This window comes from Tribolium madens, unplaced genomic scaffold, assembly GCF_015345945.1.
Source record: "Tribolium madens isolate multiple individuals breed KSU strain unplaced genomic scaffold, Tmad_KSU_1.1 Scaffold_91;HRSCAF=231;Tcas5.2_LG7, whole genome shotgun sequence".
NCBI lineage: Eukaryota > Metazoa > Arthropoda > Insecta > Coleoptera > Tenebrionidae > Tribolium > Tribolium madens.
In genome coordinates, this window is record NW_025401063.1 from 3,542,510 (window position 1) to 3,560,643 (window position 18,134).

The 18,134-nt window shown below is 30.6% G+C and overlaps 2 protein-coding genes across 3 annotated transcripts in view; one reads left to right on the forward strand and one right to left on the reverse strand.

The window, feature by feature from the left end:
- Positions 1 to 1,096: 1,096 nt before the first annotated feature.
- LOC123011171 (UDP-glycosyltransferase UGT4-like) lies at positions 1,097 to 2,769 on the forward strand. The gene is made up of 2 exons (XM_044408491.1): positions 1,097 to 2,441; positions 2,492 to 2,769. The coding sequence occupies exons 1-2, from the start codon at positions 1,192 to 1,194 to the stop codon at positions 2,751 to 2,753; spliced, it is 1,512 nt and encodes a 503-aa protein (XP_044264426.1). The 5' UTR covers positions 1,097 to 1,191; the 3' UTR covers positions 2,754 to 2,769.
- A 174-nt stretch (positions 2,770 to 2,943) lies between these two features.
- Positions 2,944 to 18,134, reverse strand: part of LOC123010479 (cytochrome P450 4C1-like) — a 56,566-nt gene continuing 41,375 nt past the window's right edge. For both annotated transcript variants that reach the window (XM_044407394.1, XM_044407395.1), the window contains exons 9-12: positions 17,053 to 17,121; positions 16,400 to 16,568; positions 10,390 to 10,569; positions 2,944 to 3,166 (exon numbers count right to left, since the gene is read on the reverse strand). In XM_044407394.1, the coding sequence (XP_044263329.1) occupies positions 3,003 to 3,166; positions 10,390 to 10,569; positions 16,400 to 16,568; positions 17,053 to 17,121 (582 nt within the window). In that variant the 3' untranslated portion in view covers positions 2,944 to 3,002. The remainder of the gene's footprint in view (positions 3,167 to 10,389; positions 10,570 to 16,399; positions 16,569 to 17,052; positions 17,122 to 18,134) is intronic.

An 18,134-nucleotide genomic window follows, 5' to 3' on the forward strand; every position in this document is an offset into this window, starting at 1 on the left:
GCATTTAAACTTCTCTAATTTGTTTCGTTTTTGAGATATTGGCCAAAATTGTATAAATAATAAAAATTGCATACGACTATCAACTTGCAACACAATTATACGTAATTACAATTAAAAAATTCTTTTATTTAGAAAAAAGAGTGGGAAAATGTTAGCACTTGCTTTTTTTGTAAAAAAATTAGAATAATTTATGTCCACGTGTGCTTAATATTTATTAAATGCAAAATTAAGTCTCAATATTTGTGGTAAAATAATAATTTTTGTATAAAAAAATTGTGAAAGTCATGCCCATGGGATAAAATTTTTATATAATTTGTGGGCGTCGCTGGTTTTTCTAGAATTTTTATGCAGATTATTATTTTTTCCGTTGAATTTCTTTGTAATTTTCAGCGTAAACATCGATTAGTAGCTACTGATTAATGCAATTATTAAGACAAAATATGAAAACAAAACTACTTGGTGTTAGATAACTGTTATACATATAATCTGGAAAAAGTAGGCCTTTTTCATTAAATTATTTTATTTGTTTAACCGTGTCTAAATTTTTTTATTTATATTACTTTTGGAACGAAAAAAGTTTTTTTTTTAAGATCTTTCGCGCTATACAGGATGCGCCAGAACTCGCACCACAAAAAAATGCCATGTAAGGTAAGACAGAAAAAACATAGAACAAATGTTAAAAAAATCTTTCCTAAAAAAATTTATAAGAGTTTTATTTTACACTTTGACTAATTTTCCAAGTTTTTTTGCTACAGGCTACAGAAGAGGAAACAAGGAAGCTGTATCCTAAATTGTAACTCTGTTCAGTGTTATTTGTGGTTTCTATTGGCAAAATTTTTGTACCTTTACTAAATAATTATAAAAAACCGTATACAAGATCATCAATACCATTAAATGAACATAAAAAATGTCAAATGTCAAAATTTTTTGACAGATAGAATTTTTTAAACATTTTTTCCATGTTCGTGGTACCTTATCGTACTTGAAATTTTTTTCTGAGGTGTAAGTTCTGACACACCCTATATATTCAAGTTTTCAACAAGCAAGATTTTTGATAATTACATGCAAACGTTATTAAAAACACTAAACAAAAGACTTTAATCCTCAAACACACGAAACAAAACCTTGAGGCATAATAAACAGTTGAGATAAATTCACGTAATTTCTTCAGTGTCACCTAATTTCGCAAAAATGAATTCACTACTTCTTTCTTTCCTTTTGGGTTCAGTTTCTTGCGGCCGAATCCTGGTCATAATCCCCACCCCTTTCTACAGCCACCAGAGTGTCTTCCAGCCCATATGGGTGGAGCTCGCGAACCGTGGCCACCACGTGACTGCCATCACCCCAAATCCCGTCAAAAACACATCTCTCACCAACCTCAAAGAAATCGATCTGGGTTTCACCTACAAGTTGGTCTACGAAGACCACAAAATGCAACACGTCATCAACACTGAAACCAATCTACTCACATTAATGAAACACGTGTTTGTCGTCATGAACAACATCACCATGGAGCAACTTCAGCATCCACAAGTGCAAGAATTAATCAAAAGTGAAGAGGAATTTGACTTGATGATTGTCGAAGTCCACATTCCAGGCTGGTTCGGATTGGCTAAAAAATTTAAGTGTCCGGTGATTGGTGTAACGTCAATGGAAGCCACCAATCATGTGAAACGCATGGTGGGTAATATGAATCACCCTGTATACACTCATCATGTCAATTTACCGTTTGGGGAAGAGTTGAGTTTTTGGCAGCGGGTTGTTTGTGTTGTTTTTGAGTTGTTAGACGAATTTCAAACCAGTTACTTGTTGTTTCCCATCCAAGAGAGAATAATAAGAAACGCTTTGGATGATCCAGAAATTAACCTCTTCGAAATCATCAAAAATCTCACTTTAGTGTTCACCAGTATCATTCCCGGTTTTAATAAAGTGACAACAAATCTGCCTTCGATAATACAACTAAACGGGTTGCAAATTAAACCACTACAAGTGTTGCCACAAGAGTTACAACAGTTCTTAGATGAGGCAACTCAAGGTGCTATTTATTTCAGTTTAGGCTCAAATGTTAAGAGTTTTTTGATTTCTGAAGACAAAAAGAAACTCCTTTTGGAAGTTTTCAGTGAGTTGCCCTACAAAGTCGTTTGGAAATTTGAGGATACGGTTAGAAATTTGCCCCAAAACGTGAAAGTGCTGACTTGGGCCCCTCAACAAGATATTTTAAGGCACAAAAACGTGAAACTTTTCATCACCCAAGGTGGGATTCAATCAATTGAGGAAGCGATTCGGTTCAAGGTGCCCTTACTAGGGTTTCCATTTTTCGGGGATCAGTTCTATAATGTCATGAGGGTTAAATTTCTGAAGCTTGGAACGTGGCTCGATTTGAAAACTTTGAACAAGAAGTTGCTTAAAACGTCGATTTTGGACTGTATCAACAATCAAACGTGGTTTTCGGTCAATTTGAAATTCTTTTGAACTGATTTTTTAATTCCAGATATTTAGGAAATCTTGAAGAAATTTCTGATTTGCTGGATGATCCTCAAACATCACTGAGCAAGGCTGTGTGGTGGGCAGAATTTGTCTTAAGACATCGAGGGGCGCAACATTTACGAAGTCCTTTAGCCGACATACCTTTTTATCAGTATTACCTTTTTGACGTTATTTTTTTTCTCTTATTTATCGGTTTTGTAACCATTTTTGGGGTTTCAAAACTGATGCGGTTTAAAGTGAGTCATAAGAAGCTCAAAGTACAATAAATGTTGATTAAATTAACTTGACATTTTTATTTCTTGTGTACATTTTCGCCGGAAAATAGCAAACATTTCAAATCAGAAGATATAATTTCATAATATTATGGAATCAAGTGTAAATATTATCCAGTTGCGTAAATATTTGAGTTCTAATTGAGTGAAAGTATGCATAGACTTGGTTAAAGAAATAAACAAATCAGTTATGATTATTTATTAAACAACAATAAATTTACAAAAAGTAAGGAGAAACTTTCCTCATGTACGTCTTAGTTCCAGTGCTACGTTCAATCCTTCTTGGGGTCTGAGAACAATTTCGATGTTGTACTTCATTTCATGAATTTTCTTCTCTGCTCTAACTTTGTATTTTCTTAGGATGGAAGCGAGAAGGACTTTGGTGTTTCTCAAGGCGAATTTTTGACCTGAAACAATCGGTATTACAGTGTTCTGTATTAAACTAGAAAGTCGCCGCGAGATGTCGCTAAGTGCTTTGTTTGCCATTTATAGAAAAGTTACTTAAATTCGTTTCAAAAATACGTAAAAGTGACATTTGAAGCTACTCCATCTTGATTTTATGTCAATTTACGTGTGAATGATATGATTTTAATTGATTTAATAAATGAAAGTCGATTTTGTATGGCTTGACTTTGTTTATTAATAATTCACGCTCTAATTCACTGTCGACTAGAGTAATTATCGAAAGCTTATTGAAATGCCCTAATATTGTAATAATTAAATTAGGAATTATTGAATGCTTGCTTTGAAGAGGTTTTCACTAGAAATAAAACCCAACACGAGACAAATTAATTAGTTGTTAATAAGCCAACAAATACTTGAAGTTTTGTAATAAAACCAGTTTTATTATTTTTCCCTCGTGTGAAAATCGAATACGCCAAAACTGAGAGTTTGTTCAAAGACTCTTATATTAAATCCGATATCAAAAGAGATTTTTAATATAACAGTGCCGTTGCGTTTATTGCTTTCGGGTTGTTCGCTTAAACATCATTATATTTCCGGTCTGTGCTTCAAGTCAAGTCAAAACAACCGAGGCATGAAAATTAATCGAATCGGTGAAAACTCATCAATATTTATCTTAAACCGTCAAAGAAAATTTTCATTTCATTTCAGCGCTTGTACTTGACAGACCAAAGCTAATTTTTGCTCTCATACAACAGTAAAATTATTAATTGGAAAATTTTCGAGTGGATTTCAAAACCTCAAAGCACGGTAAATGTCAGTTTCAGTTTTTCTTTCAGCCCTGCGGAAATAAAGTCACGTGACCGACGAAAATAATCAGATAAAGTGATAAACAAAGTTGCAATAGCCAATAAAGAATTTATCAAATTCTGAAAATTATGTCATATGACGTTTCAGGTTGGAAAGTGGTCATTTCCCAACCGGAACTGTCATATTACATAACAACTCATAGAGAAGTGACCACTTTCCAACCTAAACTAGTATGTATTTCATATCAATTGTTAAATAAAGTTGAAATCTTTTACCTTCCAACTTTTTACATGCAAGGTAATTTGATTATTGCTTTATGATTTTGAATAAAATTTCGAAAAACTTTGTATTTAGTTGAAATGTCTTGAAAAGCCTTCTGATGTGCTAAAGTTTTGCTCTTGATGTTTTTGTGAAGGTAATCAAGCGTATATTTATGTTTACACTCAAAATGCCTAAAGCAATACGTAAAAATATTAACAGAGTTTTTAATAAAAATCATAATATTAGAGGGAATACAAGGTACAGGGTGATTTATAATTAGGTGCAATTTACATATTACATATAGGGTGTGTCAGAACTCACGCCTCAGAGAAAAATTTCAACTAAGACAAGAAGGAAGGAACATGTACAAAATGTTTAAAAAATTCTATCTGTCAAAAAAATTTTACATTTATTTTTTGACATTTGACATTTTTTTACGTCTATTTAATGATACTGATGATCTTGTATACAGGATGCGCCAGAACTCGCGCCCCAGAGAAAATTTTCAAATAAGGTAAGATACCAGGAACATGAAAAAAATGTTTAAAAAATTCTATCTGTCAAAAAATTTTGACATTTATTTTTTGACATTTGACATTTTTTTTATATCTATTTAATGATACTGAGGATTTTGTATATGTTTTTTTTACAATTATTTAGTAAAGGGACAAACATTTTGCCAATAAAAGCCACAAATAACATTGAACATTGTTACAATTTAGAATACAGCTTCCTTGTTTCCTCTTTTAATAGCCTCTAGCAAAAAAAACTGGAAAAATTGTTTTTCCAACAGAAATAACTAAAGTCAAAGTGCAAAATTTAAACTTTCATAACTTTTTATAGATAGATTTTTTTAACATTTTTTCCAAGTTCCTGGTGTCTTACCTTACAGGGCATTTTTCGCAAGGGCACGAGTTCTGGCGCACCCTATATAATAAACACAAAACTTACAATAATGGTGAAAAATAGAAAACTAATAAGAAGTTAAGTTGATTGTTTTATATTATAAAATATCATTAGTATGAAAATTACATTTAATTATTACTCACCCTGTATATTTACAAAAAAACACCAAGCGAGTGTGTTAAAAGCGTATTTTAGTGTGAAAAGAAATTTACAAAGTTACACCTTATATTTTTCAATTAGTTTCATGACATGACAACAGCTGAAAATTATTACATACTTCAAAAAATATTACATACCTAGAGAGCAGGTTGCATAACTCTCATAAGTCATTACAATTAGTTAAGTTATTTGACATTCTTTATTTACCAACGGACATATTTATAATATTCAGAAACTAACTGAAAAAAGATTGATATTTTTTTTTTTAGATTTTTGTTATTTAAAATTTATGGCAAATTGTTGTTAATTTTAACACTGGATTAAGTAGCGTGAAGCTGAAATGTGCCGAAATGATCCGAAGTGACTCGAAGCGACACGAAGTGACTCGAAGAGTCCCGAAACGACCCGAATTGTCATTTTTTCGTTTAAACTTTCTAAAAATTATTTTTTTATTAAAAAATTTGATAGGATTCGATCACATCGCTTAAAATATACCACACTTTACCGTTTTTATAAAATAAATAGTCTCCTAGTCATGTGAGTGAAATTGCAGTCGACGTAAATAAGGGTCCTCTAACTGATCTAGCGCCGCTTTCTTGCGGTTGCCGCCGTAATAGAGCAATAAATTTCTGGCCTTACCTAGGTGACAAGGCTGCGACGCGTTTTGTTCGTTTGCCAACCCTCGCCCTAGCAGACATAATTCGTGGAGTTAGTTAAGGGTGATCGATTATTGCCGATATAATTCTCTCCGCAGACACAAGTTGAAAATTTTCACAAAAGGGAAGGGTAGCGTCAAAGTAATTTGCTTCTAAGAATCCTGTTTGTGTTGTTAACGAATTAATTAATTTTCAAAAGGTAAAAATCGGCGTTGGCATAATTATTACCCTCCTGCAGGGTTTCTGACAACGCCTCGCGATAATTATTAAAAAGAGGTAAGTTTTTTGGGGCAGTTCCGAAGCAACGAACCTTAAAAGACGTAATTTGGTTGGCATAATGGTCGTTCAATTTGGAAAGGACGAGAAAATCCGGTGGCGAATGCGGGTTGTCCGAGCTGAACGATGGGGATGTTAGCCATTAAAAGCGTTTTGTAAAAGCGTGATAAAACGCTTCTCAATAAAACGATAATCGCCATAAAACAAATTGTCGTTCCACTTCATTATTTCGGAAAGATCTGAATCCAGGTAATGTACCGGAGGCGTGGAAGCTCACACCAGCATTCCTTGTATTATACAAGCGTAATGGACCGGAAGCTGATTAGAAAAGCCGCCAGTATAACGCCAAAAAAGCGAGGAATTTGCTAATTTTTCTAACATCATTTCTACGGTTATTGAAAAACAGTGAAATATACAACCAAGCGTTTTTTTAATCATTTTTAAAACATTTGCCTTCAAATAATAATTAAAGTAAAATAATAAAAAAAATGTGATCCATTTTGAGAATGAAATTTTGTTTTGTTTTTGAGTTATGCGATTTTTTTTGTCAAAATTGCAATTTTTGTATTTTTTTTCAATTAAATATAAAGTGGTAACTTTAAATGATAACCTTCGTAAAAAATGGTTTTATAGTGGGTTGCTATTTAAAAAAACTGTAAAGTTTAAAAACAAAACAAAAATTTCGAAAAATTTTATTCTTGATTATTTACCTGTAGAATGTTTTTTGTAGAGTAAAAACTCAAAACCCAAAAAACGCGAGTAATATAATTTAATACGTTTTAATTTATAATTATAAAAATTATCCCTGCATATCCACCATATTTACGCTTATACGGGACTGTTCCGATTAAACTCCACATCAGGGGTATTGGAAATTACAATAATATTTATAAAAAAAAAATGCACCTAGCCATAATCGGTAAAATCCTGCTTATTTTTAAGACGGTGGCACTTTCTGTTATACAGAAAGTTTCAATTTTGTTATTTTCAATAAAAAGTTATATTTTTTATTGCGTTTTTAGATTTTCCGAGTTCAGATTATAAAAGTTTTTTGAAATTTTTAAAAAAATTTTGGGTTTAAACCTTTTTCTTTAAAAGGGTCACTTTTTCTTTTGGTTTATACCTATGTTACATAGTTTTCAAATTATAGTAACTTTTTTTGATATTTTAGAAAAATTATTAGCCGTGGCTAGTTTATAAGATAAAATGGAGGATTCGAATTTATTTAGTTTAATTATTGTGGTTTCCAGACCTTTTATTTAAATTAATTACTACAAATTACATTAATTTATGTACGTTTAGGCATAAAAGATTCCATCATCAGCTAAAACATTACAAAAAGTTAACAAAATTTAAAAAACAAATTATTTGTGCATAACCTACCTACTTACAAAAAATTTGTTTGCTTTTTATAATGTTTTAGCTGATGATGTCATGTTTTATAGCAAAACGTCTATAAATGTAACTTGTAGTAGGTAATTGTTTTAAATACAGAATCTGGAAGCCATAATTAGATTGAATATAACTACATATAGATCCAAAATAAACCTTAATTTAAGTAATTTGTATTATAGTTGGTACCAACAATATTTGAGACTCATTATAGAATAAGACGATTACCACCCACGGTGGTTCATGGGGCTTGCGGTAAAGATGCCATAAACAAATTTGCATTTCTTAGGACAGGCACGTTTCAAAGGTTTGTAGGAAGAGATGGTAACAGAAATTTGTTTTTGGGCTTTCATAAAAAAATATATTTATTTTAATATTCAGCTATATTTTGAGATTGTTTCTTTACAAATCTGCATTATCACTTTAATATTAAATTAATATATAAATTTCCAAATGTTTGCCTGTAATAAATTAAAAGCCTACCACGAAAATTCCTGAATACGGCTCTTTTGTAAATCTTCAGGGTAGTACCACCAGCAGTGAAAAACTATTACGGCCGACCGCAAGGCTGTTTAATCCTCAATAAAGCTTTGCATACGTCAATCTTAAATATTTCTGGTGACGATTATAAATGAATTTAATTTGTGTTTACAAAACGGATAACAAAATTAACAAAAAACTTGTCCCTTATTTAGTAAAAAATATTTCTCTAGCAAATTATGTAAAAACAACTATAAATATTAAAGAATTCCTCCCATAGAATAAAAACTTAAAAAGTCAAGATAACTTGGAAAACATGAAACACAGGTATATGAAATGTTGATACAGATCAATGCAAAATTAAATTCTTCTTCATTTAGTAAAAAAAATTGGGGCTTTTTATTTGAAAAAATTGAGTTATACAATAGGTACCTATTGTATAATAGGTATGTGAAGCTTCTCAAGCGCAATCTTAAATTTTGTAGGTTTTTTAGATATTTTTCGAATTTTGAATATACCAGAAAGATTTCTTTTTTATTGCGCAAATACAATTTCAAAATAATTAAAAATGGCAGAGTTATAGACTTTTGAAGAGAAAAGTGCAAATCCAAAAAATTTTTAATATTTCGAAAACGGTTAAACTTGGGTAGAGATTCCTCAAAATCATTTAAGTAATCCAAAAACACAAAAAAAAACAACTCTTTTTACTTTAAATAACCCACTTTTGGTATGACCAAAAGTGTCACCATCATGAAAATATTTTTATTGTGCAACTCTATTAAAGCTAAAGTTTGTGCACGGTCTAAAAAAACCTTCTTTTTACCAAAATAACTTAAAAGACATTTCTTGAAGAAATTAGCTAGTAAATCCAAATCTGATAAAAAAAATTAAAGACTTCTTTCAAAGCAAAATTTTATGGCTCAACTAAATTGACTTCAGTGCTTTTGCTCTTTTAATTAAAGTACAAAATTTCTGGTATCACTAATAGTTTGACTGCTAAAAAATTGCTGCGGATACACATTTTTATAAATGTATATAAACCGATTACTGAGATAATTAAAAAAACAAGTGCCCGCCATTTTCAGACTCTAGCTTCCTCAGAATTTTTTTTCTCTAATTTGACCTGGGGAACCATTCCTCGAAATCTCTCAACGTTTTTTCCGAACATTTTCTATAATAACTGTTGTAGGATGTAGTCGAAACACTCTATACATCTATACATTCGTTTGTTCGAATTAGAAAAAATAAATAATTTAATAGGTACTCTAAAAATCATGTCTACCTAATAAAACTACATATGTAGTACTTTTCAACACCACACAAATGACTCACGTTGCATAATTTCAAAAAGTTGACAATTGTAAGGAAACAACATCTAAATAAATAAAAAACAAAAAAATTGTCAAACATCTAAATACCAAGCTCGTCGCTCACTTATTTATTACAACAAAATTTTGAAGAAAACCCACACTGGGCTTATTAAATAATTTCCTGGTTTGTTTTTGCTCATTTTGTCGTAAATCTAATTATGCTTTATTTCGTGGCATCCATTCAGAAAGTTTTCGTTTCGTGTGGAAAACATTCACCACAAGCCGCATCGACCGCAAAAAGGCAAACCTCCACCTAGTCAAATTCCAGACAAAACCCGACCGATCGGTCCACTCCTCTCCCTTTTATGCATTCAAGGATCAGAAAAACCTCGTGACTTGGGAAGAAAAGCCCCAATTGGGGGGAGACACGTCTCAAAATATACTCATGTGAAACTTTGGCGCGAAATTGATTATAACATTGGGCGATGAAGATAAAATTCGCGGAAAGGTACAGAGGCTTGAAGCGGCGAATAAAAGTTTAAATGCCTGTCAAAATTCGTTTAGAAAGTTTCGACGGCGGATTCTTTAGCTAAAAGGAATTTTGTTGTGGCAATTTTTAGCATTTACATTAAAAAGTTCAGTTGTCGTACTGCGAGACACACGATTATTGGAGTTTTTTCAGGTCAGATTCGATTTTATGGCTCGTGTCATAAACTCGGTGGTATTTTTCAGCGGTGCACGCGACAAATGCACTCCTATCATGTAAACGTCGGAGTTTTTCAGGCGTGCACGTTGGGAATTTATCTGCGTGTCACCTTCCACCCAACAATGGCCGATAAATCCGACAGTTTGTAGAAAATAACTTAGCCGGAATATCGCCGAATGGAATCTCTCTCGCCCCGATATGATTTATCGTCCGAGATTATTGAAAAGAAATATTTCGACAATTTCATTACCTGTTTTCGGACAAAGACTTACCTAAGCAGTTCCTGGGGCCGGCACTGAAAGGTACGAATGAGTACGGGTGCCGTTTGGAGACGTTTTCTGGGAGGAATCGGTCGGGGTCGAAGCGGTCCGGGTCTGGAAACTGCTCCGGGTCCTTATGGAGGCGGGCCAAGTGGATCACTACCATCACGCCAGCAGGAATCGTGCGCCCCCCTGAAAAATAATTTTGTATAAAAATAAACTACGTCTACAACTTAGATTTATTTTTTTTTAATCATCTTGAGCTTGCTCTAAAATATCAGAAGGGAAAAAATAAAGAAAATGAAACTAATTAAAAAAAAAACTATTTTTTAAATTTGTTGACAAGTCCTAAAAACCACAAAATATCAAAAATTACACACATAGAAAATTTGATTAAAATTACAAGATTTGTTAAAACATAAAAATGAGTAATATCATATTGTAATAATACGCTCAAAATAAATTGTTAGACAATAGAAAAAAAAAACAATATTGTAGATTCTCATCTTTTAACTCCTGAAATATTTTACAAAATTAGTATATATAGGATGTTTTCTTAATCAAGCGAAAAAACATAAAAATCAACACTAATAAAAAATGATAATAATAATAAAGTCATTGCCCGAGAATAAGCTCTTTCAATGGCTCACAAAGTCTTTAAATTTTAGGAAAATAACTCAAGTGCTCAAGGAACTAACAGAAATAAAAAAATTATTATTAAAATTATATGTTGTCTAATGTCAAAGTTTTTTACGACTAGGCAGTAAATGAAACCCGTTTATTTAATAATAAAAAAAAAAACTTGTAAAATAAATTATAAATAAAAAATAGCGACACACTTAATTAATATAACTAAAATGTTTTAATTTTTGTTGCCAAAAGTAAAAATTGTTGAAATCACTTTAAAGTTCTCGATTAAACATCTGAAAAATAAAAAAATGTGTCCTACTCGATTACCAATTAATAATTATTATAAAAATGGTTAAAAATGATCAAAAAATTTTAAAATTTTCTCATATTTACAAAGTCTACATAGAACACTGAAATGAAACTTATCTAATTTTTATTTATTTTTTATCAACAGTGCATTTTTCATTTCAAATGATATTCACTAATACGCTGTAGTATAAAACAAAAATTCACTTTGTCAAAGAAAATAATTCATTTTATACTATTTGTTTGAGAACTGACCCTCAAATCCTGTACCAATATTTGGAGGTTAATAGCATTCTTATAATAACAATTGTGTGAGTTTTTTTTCGGTTAGAGTATTTCTGTATTTTTCTATTACTAGGGAAATTTTCAACTCCAAGACTGTAAACACCCTGTATGTGTTAAGTGTGCGAGACGATTGTTTTGTTTTAACGCTTTGTTCTCTGTTTTTTCAGTCACTTAATATGAAAATAACTATTAATATAATGATTGCAAGCTTTAAATTTCATTTGCTAAAGGCCAGTTTTATAATAATAATGTGCTGATTACTACGTACTTGGTGACAAAAATCTCACATTCTAAACTTAGTTTTAAAGTTTCTTTAATTTGATTATAAAATTGTTTTGGATAACAAGTATTGGAACAAAAAAGAGACAAAACGTTTTTGAATCGAGTTTCAAAAATTACGTTAAATTTTTCACAATGAAATAATTACGTGAAATTGGTCATTTGTTGTTAGATGCACAAGACAAATATTTCTTTTAAGATAGAAAATTAAAAGTATAAAATTGATCAAAGATCAAATTAAGAATTGAAAAAATTAAAAAGTTTAAAATTTCCCCAAATGCACTCATAGGAGTGCAAAATATTCAAAAAAGGGTTAATTTTTTTTTTTGTCTATGTATATGTATACAGGGTGTTCCGTTTTTATTGTTACAAATTTAAACAGGTGATAAGACAAAAGTTTCCTATAAACATGTATCGAAAAATGCTTGGTATGGGAGCTACACCCCCTGAAAGAGGGCTAATAGGTTTTTGCTAATATTTCAGAAACCATTTGGTACAGGTGATAACCTTAATACATCTAAACGAATTCAAACATCAAAAGTCGAAATTTTTAATCAGGGGGTCCGAAACTGGTGGGGTTTAGGGTAAAAAAATACCCTATCTATTTTGGCTTTAGTTTCTTTAGTTATGCATTGACCAAAATGGTGGTCACTTTGAACAACTCCTTTAGATTTAGGCAAATTCATTTAATTAATGTTATTATTGTTACTGTAATGTAATGTTAATTAGTTGAGGTTGATTAAAAAATATGAATTTCTTGCTTTTATTATTCTGTAAATTCTGATTTATTTGAATGTTGTATTGGTGTGTAACATAAATTTTAAATTAATTTTATTCAAAAACAACGCAAGAGAGTGATAAACGATTGAACTTAAGATTTTGTTGCTGAAAGTACCGAGAAACAAAAGCCAAAATAAATAGGGTATTTTTTACCTTAAACTCCCCCAGTTTTGTACGCCCCTCATTAAAAATTTCGACATTTGATGTTTGAATTCGTTTAGGTGTATAAAGATTATTATCTGTACCAAATTTTGTAATTTTATCTTAAATGGTTTCTGAAATATTAGCAAAAACATATTAGCCCCTTTCCAGGGGATGTAGTTTCCTTACCAAGCATTTTTCGATACATGTTTATAGGAAACTTTTGTCTTAGAATTGAATATCGTGTCACCTGTTCAAATTTGTAACAATAAAAACGAAACACCCTGTATATTGGATTCGAGCAGAGAAACTATGTTGGCGGCGGACTGGTGTACCTGCTTTCCGGAAGGTAAGTCCGGGGTTTAAACCCCAGTTAAGTCAACAATATTTCTTAATTCAATTTCAAATACAATTCAGATAAATGTCAAAAGATGGCAGGCGCATAAGAGCGCAAAATATAAACATGTGCACATGTTCTAATAAGTATAATAAGAGAAAGAAAGAGAGCATAAAAGAGCAAATAAGAAAGCAAAGCATAAGAAAGAGAAAGAGAATAAGAGCATAAAAAAGCAAGAAAGCTTCTTGAACGTTACCCCGAATTTTTGGATTTTTTTAAAGAAAAATTTACATACCTTCGAACGTTTTCTACTTTTAGTGCTGCAAAATTTCCCAACATGTTCTAGGAAAAATAATTGTTATTTTTTATTTTTTTATTATTTTTTATTTTGTTTAGCATTTAATTGCTTATTGTTCTTATCAGTAAAACTGGTAAGATTTTTAAAACATCTGAAAATGTATGAAGTTAAAATCGAGGCAAGTTTTCCACAGCAGCCCATAAATATGTACGATGCATTCTTGGAGGCGCTAACGATTGTTGCCTCATGGGAAGATATCGCATTTGCGATGTTTCCTCGCTGGGAAAGAGAATTAACAAGAGTTGAGTTTTGCGCAAAACACGCTTGACCCAGATTTTCCAACTCAATGTTGAAAGAGTAAAACTTTTAGTTGCCTATCGGTCTCTATTGGTCCTGACAATGGCGAAAGAAAAAATATATCGCTGATATAAAAATCTCGGAGAATTTATGACGCACTAATCATCGCTGAATAATGGACACGCTGCCAGATTCTCTCCACGATATGGGGGAAAAAGGCGTAAAGTTGGAGAGAATTAAATATGCAATTTTATTGCTGCTGCGGCTATCGGTGTCTGTATTAATTTATGGTCGTGAATAATGGCCATCGATCCATGAATTATGAATTTATTGGGGCACTAATTTTGGCCTCCATTAGGACGATGTGAGCGCGATTGTGATTCTTTAATGGCTTGGGTCAATAAACCAGATACCGAAAACGCGCGATTAAAACCACGATGAAGTATTTTTTTTTCTTGTAGGTATTAATAATGTTGTTGTTTCCTTAGATATTTTTTTTATCTTATTGACAAAAAAATTAATATACCACTAACTTTTTTTTTCTCAAAATTCTTTGGGGCTCTTGAGTCTTAAACAGAATATTGTGCATTTTAGCTACGATACGTCAACAAAGGGTCTCAAGCAAAAGTAAACACATTTTTTGTTAATTTGTATTTATAACAATTTAAATTATTTAAAAAACAGTTTTTTATTAAATAATATATTCATATTTACGATAAAGATGCTTCATTTTCAATAGATAAAATGACATAACTTCAAAATTGATAAAAAAATTAATTTAATATGATCACAAAAACTTAAGGTAGGTAGTCCATTTTCAAAATATATCTTTCCACTGAAATGGAAAAAGTGTTCATGTCTTTTGAAAAGTTGAGACACACAAATGTATTTATCAATGTTTTCTTTGTTTTATCGTTTTTTTTATTTTGTTCAATCTGTTTTAATTTTTTTATAGTTGTGTTAAGACCAAATTTGTTGTGTTTGCTTTCATTGCATAAAAAATTTTTCGAAAAATCAAACAGTGGACCATTTTTTACAAAGCAAATTTTCAAGAAATACGTTTGTTTTATTAAAAAATAAGTGAAAAGTGTTTTATACATTTTTCACCTAATCAATATGTTAAGTAACTCAACACAAACAAATTACATAATTAAAAGAAAAAAGTTTAAAAGTATTGAAAAATTGGTGGATCCGCCGGAATAAAATAATATTTTTGTTTTGAACCAAAATTATTCTCAAATGCATATTTTATGAAATGATAAACTTTTTGTTGTATTATTTTTTGTTCATGTAGCAGCGAAAAATTAAACGTTAATAATTGTTTATTCTTACAGTTGAAATAAATATTTTTTAATAATATCAAAAATGTGATTTTTTTATTATTAAAAACAATAAAGTAACACTTTCTAAATTAATAAAAAATAAGTATTCACCAAATATTTTTTTTACTCCTTGCAAAAATTTTAAAATATCGCTTTACATAATAATGTTGATCATTGTTTTGTTGTTTGTTTTTATTTTGCTTTTGCCTAAAACTAAATTTCGTTTCGGTAACACCCAATTTAAGAAGCCAAAAACTGTAAAACTAAGCGAATTGTTGTTGCGGACGCGTAATGGAAATGCATCAAAATCTTTTCAATATAAAATAGTCCATTGACTAACAAAATTTCCTCTTAAGGTTGTTTCTCAAATATTTGCTTTGATGTCACGTCTGTTGCAAAGGACAAAAAATTAATAACTTTTCTTGTCACTACCCAAAACTCGCGCCCCAGTGAAAAATTTCGAGTAAGATAAGATACCAGGAATATGAAGAAAAATTTAAAAAGTTCTATGTGTCCACAAATTTGGACATTTGACATTTTTTATATTTATTTAATGATACTGATAATCTTGTATAAGTTTTTTATAATTATTTAGTAAAAAAAACGCAAATAACATTAAACAGAGTTACAATTTAGAAAACAGGTTCCTTGTTTTTATTTTTCTAATAGCCTGTAGCAAAAAACGTGGAGCATTTTTCTCCAACATAAATAGAGTTAAAGTGTAAAAATTAATCTCTCATAACTTCGAAATTTTTATAGATATTTTTTTTATATGTTTTATGTTCTTAGTATTTTTCTTTCCATAGCATTTATTTTTTCTGTGGCGCACCCTGTATGTAAAAATAATTAATTCAAACGAAAAATTTTAAATCACAGCAAAAAATTGGTGAATGCGCCGGATCATAATATTTATTTTTTGTTAAATATTGGGACTTTTGCTGCATTTTTTCTGTGTGCTTGCGATGTTACACACGCAATTTGTTAGAAACACCTATGACACATAAAAAAATGCAATACTTACATTTTACACATTTTACTCTACTACTTTTAAATTATTCACAACCGTTTTATATCGAATTCTTATTGTTTTGGTTGCTTCTTATTTTATGACAAATTTACGACACAATTAATACCAAATAAAAAAAATCAGCAACTAAATTGAAATATTTCAAATTTTTTATTTAAAAAAAATATGAATGAGTAAAAAAAGAAAACGTTATTATCTCTTCGTGATTCTGTTTCGAAACTAACAGATAATAAACAACTCTCTTTCACTTGTATATTAAACTACTATATTTTTTTTTGGTGTTGTTTCAATCTCTCTTAAAATAAAGCTTGTTTCTTTACCTATTTCCAAGTCCTGGTCAAGAGTCCTTGCAATAACCGGCACTACTGGAATGAGTCGCTGAGTTTCCTTTATCACTTTGTCCAGATACTGCATTTTGAGTACATCTTGTGGCGTTATCGGTCGTTCTTCCCCTTGGAAAATCTCGTCCAGTTCCTGATAAACCTTCTCCTGAAAACGCATTCAAATAGCTATTACTCCAAGAAGCTTTTGAAGTGTAGCAAACCGAAGTCTCACAAGTAGATTTACAACCCCAGTATTGCTATTAAGGGAAATTTAGCATAAAATACAGAATGAAATTAATGAGGCAAAGGGCCATAAAAGCGATTCTTAATAATTGCAACAGGCAAGGAAGGAAACACTAATATTCACATGTCATTGGTTATTAACTACAATTACTCGGGAAAAGTGGTTCAGAGGACCGCGATAAGTGTACAGGAAATTCAATATCAATAAATCAAAAGCGGTTTTTCCATTTAAAAGCGTCGGAATGTCACTCAAGCACCACCATATCTCAGAAATGTTATTTTATTTATGGATTCTGAAAAGGATATAGCGCCATCTTGGAATTTGTTCCGTACTCGTCATTTGTTACGCCGCTACCGCGATTTATTAACTTCACTTCCGTCTCATTTCATTCATCAATATTTATTACCTGATACTCGGGGTAGTTGGAAAGGGTGAACAGAGTCCAGCCTACGGTCACAGTGGACGTGTCATGACCCTGAAACAAATCAGTTTTTAGGGATGATGTGTGGGGAAAAAATGTGTAAGTTTTCTGCCAAAGAAAGAAGAAACAAAGTTCTTACAAACTTCGAACGAATGAACTAATTGGAAGGGGACTTTTTCGGACGGTCCGACAGAAACATTTATACACATCATAAACAAACTTTTTCCTGATGGATTCCGTTTTTATCTATTTTCACTCTTTTCACAAGACGAGCTAGCCAATTTTTGCTCTAAAAAAACGCAAAACACAAATTAAATTTTTATGTTTTATTGTTGCTATTTTTTGTTTTATTATTTTTAAAGGTGTTATTTTGATTTTTATAATTTAATTTGCGAAAGAGTTTCTCTTTCTTCTAAACCAAATTGTAACAGTAATTATTTATTGAATTTCACAAGACGAGCTAGCCGATTTTTGCTCTAAAAACTCAAAAAGCAAATTAAATTTTTATGTTTATTTGTTAATTGACCTAATTAGTTGTTTTGCAAATGTAATATCAAAAAATAGCAAACCTAAATTCTTCTTCTATAAGAAATAAAAAAAAGTCAATAAAATGTTTTATAATTTGTTCTTGTTTAAAAAAAAAACTTAAGATATTTTAATTTTTTTTAGAATTAATCTAAAATTCCAATACCGTCTCTTACAAATGTTTTCTTTTGACTTACTATTTTGTTATTAATAAAAATTCTTTTTTTTAAGAAGTTTAGTTAAATTCTCAAAATCGCATAATCGTCTTTTAAATTTGCTATTTTAGCTTGTTTTGAAATTTTTTGTTTTATTATTTTTTAAAGATGTTATTTCGATTTTTATAACTGTTTCTCTTCTAAGCCAAATTGCAACAGTAATTATTTATTAAATTTCACAAGACGTGCTAGCCGATTTTTGCTCTAAAAAAACTCAAAACACAAATTAAATTTTTATGTTTTTTTATTAATTGACTTAATTGGTTGTTTGCCAAATTTAATATCAAAATAAACCTAAATCCTTCTTCAATAAGAAAGTAAAAAAAT

Bases quoted from the DNA above. Each gene is read 5' to 3' on its own strand.
- LOC123011171 (XM_044408491.1), top strand. From the start codon at position 1,192: ATGAATTCACTACTTCTTTCTTTCCTTTTGGGTTCAGTTTCTTGCGGC. The intron at 2,442-2,491 runs GTGGTTTTCGGT...TTTTAATTCCAG, and splicing joins GACTGTATCAACAATCAAAC to ATATTTAGGAAATCTTGAAG.